Source organism: Arvicanthis niloticus, chromosome X, assembly GCF_011762505.2.
Source record: "Arvicanthis niloticus isolate mArvNil1 chromosome X, mArvNil1.pat.X, whole genome shotgun sequence".
Classification (NCBI taxonomy): Eukaryota; Metazoa; Chordata; class Mammalia; order Rodentia; family Muridae; genus Arvicanthis; species Arvicanthis niloticus.
The window spans coordinates 93,386,876-93,400,743 of record NC_047679.1 but is presented as its reverse complement, the minus strand read 5'-3'; the positions used below and the strand labels follow the sequence as shown (position 1 = coordinate 93,400,743).

Sequence of the window (13,868 nt, the reverse complement as noted above, 5' to 3'; positions counted from 1 at the left end):
ACAGGGCAAGAGGAAATGAGCAATACTTCGGACCACCCTGGAGGAGAAAGAGGGCCTCGGGGATTGTGGTGAGCTATGTGTATCCCTTGAGACCCAGGAGAGTCCTGAGGTCAAGGTCCGGAGCCTGAATTCCACAGTGAAGTGGAGGATGCTGGGAAGGGTGGTGTGGGAAAGCTTTGATACAAAAAAGCAGGAAATGAGAAGGGTGGGCAGGACACCATGTGTGCTTTCAGAAGGACTAGGGATCTGCCACATAGCCCTTTCTGAAGTTCTTGGGCACAGGAGACATTCATCCATGTCCACACTTCCAGAGTTGGGCCTATCCAAAACAGGTATATGGAGATTACAGGTTCTTCCAAGCCTCAAGGGCACCATTTCCTGTCGCACATGCACTGTTGCTGGTGGGCCTGGTATGGTCTGATCCCTATACCCAGAATAGCTGTAGGTATTTTGTTCCGTGCCTACCAGCTATTTCATAGTGTTGCTTTAACATGCCTGCCAGCCATTGACAGAGAAGCAACCTGGCTCAGAGCAAGGACAGGCAGGCCACATAGCCTGATTTGTTTGGTATGTTCTGAACTCTCTGTATGAGATCTACTAATCTTAAGAAAGTCCACAAAGCCTTACCTGGGACCCATCAAACCAAAGGTCAGTATGAACTGTTCTGTCTAAAATATCTTGAGTCAGAGCTGACCACCAGGCAGTACTTCCTGCTCCTGCATATGAACTCAGTGTGGGTTTTGTGTGTTTTCTTTTCCTTTATAAGCAGACAGAAAAAGTATATCCGTTGTCATAGTTCAGATAATTCTGAGTTATGTCCCTGGTCTGACCAGAACTGGGGTGTGCATTCCATAAATTATTCTTACTTAACTGAGGTCAGTGTTTATATGGTTTGTGTGCAGATCCTTGAACCCCAACTAGCCGAACCATGGACAAGGACTGGACAGGAGCACGCATGCGCCCATGCTTCTCCACGGAGGTTGAATAATCTCTGAAAGTGAAAACCAACCAGCTGTGACCACCCTCCAGGAGAAGCAGGGCTCCAGGCACCCGTGGTGAGGTGTGTTCTTCTAGGTGAGTGACCAGCTATTAGGACCCAGGATAGCCTCCGTGAGGTGCTATGTCTGGTGCCCGAGTTCCACTCTGAGTGGCCTAGGCCCCAGGAGGACTGTCTAACTGTATGTCTTGTGAGGGTCGCGGGAACTGAGAAGAGTGAACTGGCAGCAGGTGTGCTTGGGGAAAGACTTGGGACCTACTGCATGAATCTTTCTTGCATCTTTAGGCACTGCAGCAAAAGTCCTCTGAGTCCGTGTGTTTACAGTAGGGCTATTGGAAAGCAGTGAGGGTTCTTCAGGTCCCTTGAAAACCTTAACGCAGAGATTTTTGTTGTTGTTGACACACTCGCAACCCCAAGCCTGAAGTCACACATGAATGATTGTGGGAACCAGATTGGCCAGTCTCATGCACGTGCACACATTTTCCATCGTGGCACAGCATTTCTGGAAGGGGCTTCACACTAGTTCCGGCCTCCCACGAGGGTAAGAGGGTTTGGTGGGACTGTGGGAGGTGTAATTCCGTAGCCGAGGAACAAGGTATCTCAAGACCCAAGGCAAAACCCTTCTGGAAGTGATTTCCAAGGACTGTGCCCACCCTCGAGGGTGAGTGGGGTGAGTGAGATTATCGGAGGTATATTTCCCTAGGTGAGCAACCAGGTACCACGAGACCGAAGGTATACCCACCGGAAGTGACATCCAAAAGCAGTGCCCACTCTAAAGGGCAGGAGGGTTTGGGGGATACCCCACCGGAAGTGACATCCAAAAGCAGTGCCCCTCTCCAGGACAGGAAGGTTTGGGGGATTGTAGGAGGTGTAATTACCTATCTGAGCGACAAGATATCACAACAGGGAAGGTAAAACCATTCCGGAATTGACTTCTAATATCTCAGCCTTCTCTGGAGGGTAAAAGGGGTTGGGGGATTGTAAGAGGGGTATGTCCTTAGCAGAGCGACACGGTACCATAAGACCCGATGTAAAACCCTTCCTTATGTGAAGGCAAAGTACTGTGAGCGCCCCCGAGGGAAAGAGGGGCTTGGGGGGCGGGGATTGTAGGAGGTGTAATTTCCCCAGCTGAGTTGTAAGATATCGCGAGACCCAAGTTAAACCCTCCAGGAAGTGAAGTCCAATAGCCTTGTCCATCCTCAAAGGTAAGAGGAGTTTGGGGGGAACTGTGGGAGGTGTAATTCCCTAGCTGAACCACAAAGTTTCGTGAGACTCAAGGTAAAAACCCTTGAGGAAGTGATGTCTAATAGTTGTGCCCACTCTCGAGCATAAGCGGGGTTTTGGCGTATTTTAAGAGGTGTCTCCCCAACTGAGCTACTAGACATCTCCAGACCCAATGTAAATCCTCCCCGAAGTGACATCCGATAGCCGATAGCCGTATGTACCCACCCTCGAGGGTAAGAGGAGCTTTCAGGGATTGTAGGAGGTACATTTCCCTGGGGTGGCGAGGTATCGGGGACCCTGAGTAGTACACTCCTTGCGAACTGACTTCTCACTGGCTGTTACCACCCTTGGCAGAGACTGCTGTGGGTAGGTTTTTCCTAGCTGACAGACAAGGTATCGCAAGACCTATGATAGAACATATCCAGAAAGGGTGTCTCCTTAGCTTTTACTACCCTCGAGGGTAAGAGGCTTTTCGTGCACTGCTTTGAGGCAATTTCCCTTGCTTAGTGCCTGTGCATCCCAAGACAGGTGGTAATGCACTTCTGAAAGTGACATCTCACCAGCTGTGACAACCCTGGAGGGCAAGCGGGGGTGGGGGTGGGGGACATGCTGCGAGGCTGAGGCCAGGGAGACAGCGGTTCCCCAACTCTGGGTCATCCAGTCACCACTGGAACGTCATAGAACTGGGAACATTTGGAAAGACGGGGCTGCACAAACCAGTGAGGAGCCTTGGGCCAGGAGGAGGGGGAACTCTGGCGGGAGCAGGAGTATCCTTGTCTAAAGATCAGAGGGACCTTCTGCAGGAGACTTAGGAGGCAAGGGCTTTGTATGACCAAGGCTGCCCCCCCACCCACAGTGGTTCTTGATGAGATAATCTTTGCTTGTCCCACACTGTTTATTCACTGTTCATTGTGGAAAATGGGGTCATGTGATTTACTCAGGGTGGACCAGAGATTAAATACATCTTGTAGGAAGGAATGTCGGTGAAGGGAAACTTATTGGCTAAAACCCTGGTGGGGGTGGGGCCTGTGCGTCTGGCTGTCCACCTCATTAGCAGGTAGAACATGGTGTTCTGTGCTATGTGACTAGTGGTCACGATATCCATGTGGGGTATTGTGGTCACGTGTTCCAGGACAGGAACCCAGTGGGGGTAGATGAAACACCTCCAATTATCCTATATAAGAATTTACCAGGGTTTCTGTACCCACTCAACCTTCCCAGTTTTTGTCTGGTGACACAGTTCCACATGTCCCATAGGGTTCTATTAACTTCTGACCAACAAAACTAAGGATGAGGGTGTGAGTGGGGAGAGAGTCTGACACAAAGGTAAAAGTAAGGAGGATTCGGGTGTGGCCTGACCCCACAGGTGGCACAGACCACCAGGCTGTTAACTTTCACTCCCAGCCTTCTGGGTAGAAAAGAGACATATACGTTTCTTCTGTTGATGAGACCAGCCTGCCTGCATGCTTCACATCCCTGGTTTCTATAGTCCTTGTCTGTGAGCACAGAGACTGCATGCCCTCCACAGGCTGCGTGTCATCTTGGGTGAGTGTATTGGGGAAACTCTGCATTTGCCTCTGGTGTGTTCTTTGGGTCTCTCCTGGGGGTTGGGTCCCTGAGTTTCTTCCGAAGCAACTAGACTGAGAGCGGTTAGGAATTTCACCTGACCACACAGCAGGGCTCAACCATTGCTTGCCAGGGCATGGCTCCAGTGACCTCACTGGCCATTGGTAGATTGGTGTTTGTGACTAGACACCAACAGTTAGATCACTTGGCTTGGGGTCTAGCCAAGCTTGTCCTAACCTGGTGACAAGAAATCAGAAAAAAGAACTGAGATCGAGGTCTACTGGGTTGTGGAGAGCTCTGCCTTCAGCCAGAAAAAAAGGCGACAGGATGTGATTGGACTGGGAGGGATATTGATGTCACCCTGCTGCCTCCTCTTTGCTCCAGCACAAGTGCCAGCACACTTGGCCACAGCCTGTGGAGTCCTGGTCCCTGTCCTGAAATTCAACGTCTTTACTGTCTGTGCACACTGACATTTCAGGAGTCCTGTCTGACCCAGGAAGGTTCCAGCCATGTCAAGCAAGGAACAGAAGGCCATGAAGAAAACTGCCAAGCGCCGGAGGGTAGATAAGACCCTCCCATCAGATGACTCCAAGAACCCACTTGCAGTCAAACCTGGTAACAACTGATATGGGGCTTATGGGGCTGGGCCCAACTGTGGGGACACTCTGCTACTTGGCACATGGAGTGGGGGAGGACAGTCTGATGTTAATCAGGCCATGCCATGGTATTGCGCAGGGGGGACATGGAGGGCAGGGGGATTCAGACTCAGACCTCTGATTCTCAGTCATGCTCTGGGTTTCGGTCCCCACCTGACATTCTCAGCCCATGGCAGAGATAGATAGATAGATAGATAGATAGATAGATAGATACATACATACATACATACATACATACATACATACATGGCTCACAGAGACATTGGTCCTGGCCAACATGGCCTCTGAAGAAACCCAGGTATCACAGGGAATTTTCTTGTAAGGCTTGTACACATACATGTATCTGCTGTCCCTAGACTGGGGCCAAGCTGAGTTTCACTTGTGGGGGTGGGGTGGAGGAGGAGCATGAGTTCCTGGAAGACTGCTTCCAAACCTTTGTGTTGGATATGGGCTCAACCAACTTTACAGTGGAGCTGTTTCCCATGTAGTATGATAAGAACAGCATGCTTCATTTGCAAAGGTTTTTCCTTCCCTCTCGATGCAGGGGACAATGCAGCAGTTGGTACCAGTGAGATGGGCAGCCATTCCTCAGGATCAGACGTGCAAGAGGCCAGGTGATGTCTTAAAGGGTTAGCCTTCCCCGTGGAGGTAGTTTCAGTGTGGTTACATGCAGGTATACAACGCAAAAAGTTCCCTTTGCCAGAAAATGGATCTAAGTGGAAAGCTTGGTGTTAGGTGAAGTAGGCCAGCATCAAAGAGGCTTACTGCCACCTGTTTTCTCTCCTTTGTGGATCCTGGATTACAAATAGGTCCATAAAATGATATAACCTGAACTCAGAGGGGAGACTGGGAAGAGGTGGGCGATACCCAGTTGAGGGGAAGGTTTGCAGGGTTTGAGGGGAGGTGGTTAGAGGCAGACTCTGGAGGTTGCACATGGTCACCTGGCATGAAAGTAGAAGAGACACTGTCTGGGTGATGTAGGAGGAATAGCAGGAGGGGCTTGAGAAAGGAGGAGTGTTGAGTGTGGCTGGAGTGCAGGCACATGGGAGAGTACACCTTTATGAAACCTTGAAAGGATCCCGGTAAACATTTAATATAGAATCCCCTACGCTGCCAGAACACAACAGACACAAAGTCACCACTTGAGGAGAGGAGATATTTCTGTGCAGGTGCCTGCAGTTGGGCAGGTAACACCTGGGTGGCGGTTTCTGTGAGCTGCCCAAACCCAGCCTGGAGCGGGATTCCTGGGGATACAGTATGCTTTCAGTCACTTGTGCTCCAGGAAGTAACCCTTAGCCATGTGCCCATATGTATCTGCAAAGGATGCTTTGGGTCAGTACAAAAACCAGGACAGAGGATTAAAATTAATGACCCAAAGAGAGGGAAATCCAACTTTACCCCACATAAGCTCTAGCCTCTGCAAAACAGCATGCCCCTCCTTTGCCTTCAAAGCAAACTTAGGATGCTTGTCCTCAGTTAAGGATTCTGTGTTATTTTTCCCCCAGGGAGCCTGTTCAGAAGAGGATGCAGGATTTCAAAGGTAAGTTTGAGCAGGTCTTGGTAGTCCCAGTACTTCCTTTCCAACCCTCCGACTTCTACACAGTGAGAATGGGGTCACTGAGAGACAGCAGATCTCTGGAACAGTTCTGTGGCTCAGAGGGTGCCTTTGAAGATGAAGTTGTCCTTTGGCCTTCAGGGGTTACCTTTACCTTAACTTTTAAGACGCTGCTGTGAGCAGGGGAAATGTTCCAGCTGTCACCCAGGCTGAGGGGAGAGATTCCTGCATCAATGAAGACTGTCACTAGAGATGATGATCAAGCAGATAAATCTCTGCTCTTTAACTTACTGCAGGAGGGGTATGTCAGATTTCAACAGCTGTTTTTCCAGTTCTGAATCAAGTCGTTTTTCTGGCTTTCCAAAGTTGCTGTCCTCCAGGAACCCCTGCCAAAGGAGCGCTTATTAAATACCCTTTAGTCTGTAGACATTTAGGAGCCTGTCAGGGAACTCTGAAGGCAGCACCGGGAAGAAAAGCAAGATAGCTTGGACATGTTGTGCATGCCACACTAGCTTGTTTTCTGGCATCCATGGTAACAATGCAGGTGTACCACATGCCCCTCCAACCAAGGCAGGATTTTATTCACTTGTAGAGGTGGACCAAGACAGCATTACTAGAGAGCCAGTCATCAGTTCTCAGCTGGCATGTAGAGTCCGTTCATACAAGCAAGGCAGTCTGACAACATTGCTCTTTCTGTTGCAGAGGAACTGCTTGGGTTTTGATGTGTCCAGAAAATTGTTTGTCAGTGGCATTCTTTAGTCAAGCAGGATGCCCCATGCCTGTTGTCCTAGCACTTAGAAAGTAGAGACAGAATCAGGAACTTGAGGTTGGCCTCAGTTACATACCAAGTTTGAGACCAGCTTGGGCTACAAGAGAGCCTGTCTTTAAAAAAAAAAAAAAAAAAAAAAAGACAACAGATGCATCGTTATTCATCTTTTCCTGTAGGTTGGTGTGTCTGGGATGAACAAGTTCTTCTTCTCCCTCTGGATATTTGATTTAAAGTGATACCTTTTCCCTTCTCACACAGGTGATGTTACCAGGTTTCTTGTGGAAAAGAGGAAGCAGTTTGAAAAGGATGTAAATGCCTCTTTCAGAAGCCTGAATGAAAACCTCCAGGGTATTTTGAAAGCTCAGCAGAAGTCAAGGTAACATTGTGACCATCTGTATACAGCCTTTACTCTTCCTCCCAAGTCACTCCTGTCTGCCATCTTGATCATGTCCAGAGTGGAATAACTGATGGGATCGCTGGAGCACCGCCTTTTTCTCTATGGCCTGGTCCTATTCATAACCAAGGGGAAACCCCCTTTTATGGAACTCAGATGTGTTAGGTGCGAGACTGGCAAGACAGCCATTTCTCCCCTATCAGGTAACAGTACAGGTAACTTCTTGTAAGGGAGGCCAGTCCTCTATGGTCTACAAAACTGTACCTATTGGGAGATATCACCAGAGATCTCTTTTGTAAATCCCACGTGGGGAAAGGGTTCTGTGCACACATTTTGTCTGTAAAACACCACAGGGTATGTCCCCTTCAGGACATGGACTTAGGCTCTTAGAAATTATAGGTTACTCCATTAGGGGAAGGGAAGATGAGTCTAATTTTAAGCCAGAAATGCAATCTTGGGAGAGGTATGCACAAATGCATCCTCGGTGTTCGAGGGGGAAGACATGTGAAATGATGTCTCTGGTAGCAACTTAAGACAAAATTCTTCTGGAATGAGAGTCATATTTCTGCCTCTAATGACTCAGTGTAATTCATTCCCCCTTTCTCTTTTGCTCCTAGCAACTGTTTCAAAAAGATGAGTGTGTGTCATTGGCTTACCCTCACCCAGTGTGACCATGCTGTGTAATCTGTACTGTGCTTTACAGGCAGGAGCTCAAGTCCTTGTACTGTGAAAGGTTTGAGTCCCTGCACCAGAAGTGGCTGGATGAGGTGGACAGCACGAGGGACCAAGAAGAACACCTCAGTGTGAGTGGTGCTCTCAGCTTGGAACAGATCCTCTGCTGTGTCAGTTTCCCTAGTGGCAGGGCTTCCTGCAGCAGGTCCGGAGGGAGGGGATATGACATGAGCTCAGGGAGACAAGGACGGTGGTTGATGTGGTGAGGAGTGACTGGCCATCCTCCCTGGCTTGTTTCTTTTTCTGTGGAGAGGTGACAGGGTAATGATCTGTACTGTCTGCAGAGTGCAGGAGAAGCTTTGGGATTGTATCATGAGAGTGGACCCTTGAGTGCAGATGCCAAACAGCAGGAGGGCCCCCAAGTAGCCTTCTGACACAGTGATCAGGGAATGCAGAGTGACAGCAGTCCATGTGGCTGTGGCAGAGCAGGTGGAGACTTAGCTGTCAGTGGTTGGAGTTCAGACCCGCCCTGTCCCATAAGAGAAGAGGGAAAGGTTTCTGTGCAGTGATGGACCTGCTATGGCGACTGAGTCACCTTTAAGCTGGGGATGAGAATGTGGTTTGGGGGACAGGTACTGGATGGACTCAGTGCTGTCTCTGGGGACTCTTTCTTCCTAGAGGAGGATGGAGCTGGCCCCCTGGAGATTCTGACTTCCAAAGGTGGGATAGCAGAGAGGGGACTACTGAGGGAGATAGAGACAGATTCCAGTCTGGCAGTGAGGAGCAGGCTCTCCAGAACCCACTGTTTGGGACACAGCCAGTATCCTGAGGCTTCCTCATTTTGAAAAATCAGGAAAATCATTAACTTGTCTGCCTCAGTTTCCTGAAAGTAAAACCAGAGTGGTGGAGAAACCCTACCTTGTAGACCTGTGTATTGAATGGCTTCAGCTTTTGCAATTTTTCTTGCTGTGGAATGCTCGACAGCATGAGATTATATATTGTTGCTATTATATACATATATATTGTATATATATTGTATGTGATATATGGTACTGATATATGGTATGCTTCTCTGTCATATTTGGTTGATAATGTCATTCATGGGGTGTCATAATGTGGGGAGTCACTGACTGTCGAGGAAGGCTTAAGTTAAAAAACTCCTTTCAAAAGTTGTGTTCTCCTGGAAGCTAATCTATATGTCCATTGAGTTTGACAAAAAAAAAATTAATACTTTATGAAAACTGGGCCACAATAGAACGTAAGTGTTTAATTTATTTTGTTGAGGTGAGAATCTACAGATTAGATGGATCTTAGGTTAATTTCAGAAGGAGTGGTTATTTTATGGGAATTTTGCCCAGATGTGACAGAATGTCTCACTCTGTGACCGGTCAGAAATTGTCATGTTGTTTTTGAATGATAGAACCCACAAGACAGTACAGGAAGCAATTTCTCGAAGCAGCTGGGTTGGATGTTCAGTTTTACTGACTTTTTTTTTCATGGATTTCCTCTATTTCAGTTTATAACACAGCATCAAATGAAGATTTTACAGATGGCTATAATGGATCATGGAACCAAGCTTGAATATGCTAAAGATATGTGTGACACATTTTTGAAGGTCTGGTAGATTGCATTTGTGAACAGAACACATCCTTATGTCACACCCTGTGTCTATAAAAGCAGGAGACAGAATGGCCCTTTCTCAATTTGTGGGAAAAGTAATTAGCTTTGAAATTGGTGACCGCATTCTCTTTCTAATATTTTCCCCACACGTAGGAAAACGACTAGGCTTTGTTTAGCCCAGGAAACTGCTGATCTTTAGTGAGAGAGTGTTCTAGCATGGGAGCTGCTGACTGGAAATTTGCTCTCTGGATCTCCCTCTGCTCCTTCTCCCAAGCTTCTCTGTACTTCCCTAGTCCTCAGCTCTGAGGAGTTGTGGTCCTGAAACAGGGCCTTTCCCTCCTCCATATTTCCCAGTGGCCTTCCTTCTTAATTCTCCCTCTTTCCTATGTCCTCTGCAAACAGCCCTCCAAACTCCAAAAGCTCCACTGGCTGCTTCTGTCCTGTCTTCCCTCCTCCTCGTGCAACAGCTTCCCCCAAGTGACTCCTGTTTCCTGTCCATGCTTTGCTTCTGCTCTTGGCCCAGATAGATCCATGTGCCTTGTCTTCCCTATGGAAATCCTGTGTTTTCACCACTGGAAGTCACCATGTGTGTCTTCTTCAGTCACAGAGTCAGCAGACTCCCTGCCACACCCATTTTCAGCCACTGTAGCTGTCTTATGGTCCTAAACTCCTCTGGGTCCTAGGAATAGGGCAGAGACTGGATAGGCATTTTCCAGTTTATGGACAGATGGTGACACAGTTCTTTCTCCTCTGTATCCACCACTGCAGTGCTCCTTGAGAGATGACCAGAGGGAATCAAGTCCTCACTTCAGCTTTTCTTAGCTTAAAAGGGCATGTGATTGCATGCTCTGTCTTCTCTGTGAAAATTGCATTCCATGGACGCAGTGAATGAATGGCTCCATCCCCTGGGAAACCTTGGGGGTCTCCAGCACATGCCTGTGCCTCTGTTTCCATGTCTGCTCTGTGTGGCCTTTACCTGTTCATCTGTCCATTTTCTGAGATAAATGCCCTAGGTGTTCTCTTCTCACAATGATACTGAGCTCAAATATGGCACTGCAACTTTTTGTGGAGAGTTCATATAGATGCACAAGAAGTAGCCACTGTTCTTACTTTGGTTCCTAACAAGGATCCTTTGGATATGCAAAGTCGGTACTTTTTAAATTAAATGAGGTGAGGTGTCATGTCAGGGCTTCAGGCTCAAGTAGCTTCTTTTGTTGTTTGTTTCAGAAAGCCAAGGACTTGAGTAAACATGAGGAAACCTTTATTGGTGGTCAGCAAACTAAAGTGGAGAAGGAAATCTCCAAGGTGCAGGACAGAGTTATCATGGAAAGTGTAAGTTGTGTGTCTGTAACACTTTGCACCTTGGGCTGTCTTCCTATCAGCAAAGATGTAATGAAGACCCTCTAAATCTCCATTTCCATTTTTCAAACAGCAAGAGCAAGATGTATCCGTTGTTGAAACATACCTTCAGTCCCTGATCTTTGACCTCTCTGAAGAAACCATCTGAAGCTCACACACAGGATGCACGGGGAAGGGAGGTTAGCCACACTAAGACGACATTAGTGGTAGTCAGTGCAGCTCCTTTCTCTTTACCTTGTTTGTTACATTTGAGACTGAGACTCTGTCAACCATTATGTGAACCCCCAGCAGTTCTGTGAGTAGCAACAGTTAAGTGTGGAACGTCCAGGCCCATGACAGCAAGGGAGATAGATACATTCTGCCAAGTAGTGGCAGGTTCATTTTGGAAGCGAATGTCATTTGATTTTTGTGGTTGGTTCTCTGTCACTTCCCCAAAGTGAATGTTACCTTACTTATTTTAGGAAGAAGTGAATAAAGATGGAACCCGTTTTGTTGTACATGCTTTCATTTATTCATGAGGTCACAGAGCCAGTTCCATTGCCATTGGAAAATCAACCCAACTTGCCACTGAGACTTCCTGAACACAGTCATGTGTGTGTGCTCAGATGTGTTAAACTGTTAACATGATTCTCACAGCAGAGCCAGATACTAATGGGTTGGGTCTGTGCTAGCTGTGGGGCTGTGGCATTTCCCAAAGACACCCAGACTCTTTTCAAAGCTGTCTTCAGCACTGGTTGGGAGATACCTGCCCTTACCTTTGGTTTGAAAGCATTTTATCAGCATGTATTGGTGTAAGCATTTGTGGTTCCAGTGTTTTGGATGGGTGTTTACAAGAGCATTTTCTAGGGTTCTCCTTAGAGAGTTTAATATTCATCAAGTCCTTCTACATGTGTGTTTGTCTAACTCCGGAGTCAATCTCTTACCCTTGTCCTGTGCTGTATTTATTAAAATGAATGTTTAGAATCTGTGTTTAGTACATCTGAGATTTGGTTTGGTTTTTTGGTTGGTTGGTTGGTTGGTTGGTTTATGTATGTACTTACTGAGTCTTTGTGAGCACATTCCAAGTGTGTGTACCATGAAGGCTGGAAGAGGGGATCAGTTCCCATGGGGCTTGAGTTACAAATGATCTTGAGCTACTCCAAGTGGGTGATGCTACCTGAACTTTTGTCTTCTGAGACAGCAGCAAGATCCTTCATTTCTCAGAATGACAACATTAATGTATCCTAGCAGCAGGCATGTGATTGAATATGCAAGGAGATTCCTCCTGCTCTAGAAGTTTGAATGGGAAATGATTGGAGAACTCAAGAACCTTCCAATAGCCCAATACCCAACAATCCTTTAATAATGCTCTGTGACTCATGAGCCAGCTCTGTCCAACCAGTGACTCATGAGCCAGCTCTGTCCAACCAGTGACTCATGAGACATATGATAGACTTGTTGCCACTTTTTGTGGGGTGGGTGTTGAAACCAGGAAAGCTTTGAGAATTCCATAGGCAGGGAATGGGAATAATGGTCTGAAGAGTAGCTGTTGTCTTATAGTTCACTATAGAGAGTGTAGAAACATAAGGAACTTTAAGCAAGAGAGAGGCAGGGGTGGCATGGCGATAGACAAGACTTGAGGTCATTAATGTTGGTGCCTGGACTAGGGAGATCAAGCTGGAGAGTGGCCATGATCCCCTGGAGATCCAAGGAGTCTTTGACTTCTCATGGTCACCCAAGACCATAGGAAAACAGAGATTTGCAGTACTATTCATACCAGTAGCAAACTTACAGTTATAAAATAGCAATGAAAATAATTTTATGGATGGGGGTCACCACAAGCTGAGGAACTGTATTTGGAAGATGGAGAACTACTGCTTTAAACTCTCATAGCCAAGCCTCAGAATGCATGCACAAAGCCTAATTCATGGGGCCTGCTGGTCCCTGCTTCATGCATGTAAGAACATGCTGGACAGCCTCCCTTGTGAGCACCTGCTGGACTCCCCTCACACATTCCTCTGGTCTCCCTCGTGTGTCCACACCTGTTAGGCCTCTCTCAGGGATGGCTCACACATAAGCCTGCTGTGCTTGCCTCCATCATACATGCCTGCTATGCCTGCCACTCACGTGGCCATGTGCTAGGCCCATCCCAGAAATACCCACGTGCTAGAACATCCTCCAAATCCTGTTCCAGGCTCTCTTGGGGTAGAGAGAGACTGGTTGCATATCTCCCCTTTCTGTTTGGAGGGAATTTTATTTTTTGGTTTTTTGAGACCGGGTTTCTCTGTGTAGCCCTGGCTGTCCTGGAACTCACTCTGTAGACCAGGCTGGCCTCGAACTCAGAAATCCTCCTGCCTCTGCCTCCCAAGTGCTGGGATTAAAGGCGTGCACCACCACTGCCCGATATCTCCCCTTTCTGAGGAGGAAGATTCTGAGTAAGACAGTAGGGTGATAATGGCAAGGTAAAAACTGGGTATCAGGGTACCCTGTGCTGAGGTTTCCATGGTGGGTCAGAGTGGCCAGGATGGATCCAAAGTGGGGTCAGAAGCAAGCGCTGACCACACTGGCCTCTCAGGTGATGTCCAAGAGCTTCACTTTTACCTGGACCTGGAACTTGCACCATTCTTATTGTGGGTCCTACTTGCTCATTTACACCTGATGGGCCCCCATGCTGGGGCCAGCTCATGTTCATGGTTCTGCTAGGACAACGTCGGGAATGCAGGCCTGCCGGGCCCACCTCACTGGATAGCTCCCCTAGATTGCTCATCCCCACGTGCTATCTTTCCAGGCAATCAGAAATGTACACCCAAGCAGGTAGAGTATAGCTAGGTATGGATGCTCACCCCAAGTGGGGGAAGGAGGCTCGCAGGGGAGAATGGCTATGTTAGATCACCCAGAAGGGTAACTGGATGTAGGCAGCTCTGGGATAGGCTTTAATGGGGCGGGTACCCAGTCAGCCAGGATCCAGAGCTTGTTGGGGCCAAGAAAATGGGACTGTAGAAGAGCCAGGGACCTTCTGATGAGAATGATGTATGATAGGTGGTTTTTCCTGCTGTTCAACTCAAGTCTCATACCAG

The 13,868-nt window shown here is 47.8% G+C and overlaps 1 protein-coding gene across 2 annotated transcripts; it reads left to right on the top strand.

The window, feature by feature from the left end:
- Positions 1–617: 617 nt before the first annotated feature.
- Positions 618–11,741, top strand: LOC117694786 (X-linked lymphocyte-regulated protein 5C-like). 2 transcript variants are annotated; one of them, XM_034485771.2, is made up of 9 exons: positions 618–1,908; positions 4,266–4,402; positions 4,988–5,057; positions 5,949–5,983; positions 7,026–7,143; positions 7,865–7,964; positions 9,350–9,448; positions 10,681–10,785; positions 10,886–11,741. In XM_034485771.2, the coding sequence occupies exons 2-9, from the start codon at positions 4,297–4,299 to the stop codon at positions 10,958–10,960; spliced, it is 708 nt and encodes a 235-aa protein (XP_034341662.1). In that variant the 5' UTR covers positions 618–1,908; positions 4,266–4,296; the 3' UTR covers positions 10,961–11,741. The 2 variants fall into 2 exon arrangements, with proteins under 2 accessions (XP_034341662.1, XP_076774476.1); XM_076918361.1 differs by lacking the exon at positions 618–1,908 and adding an exon at positions 1,932–2,202.
- Positions 11,742–13,868: the final 2,127 nt, after the last annotated feature.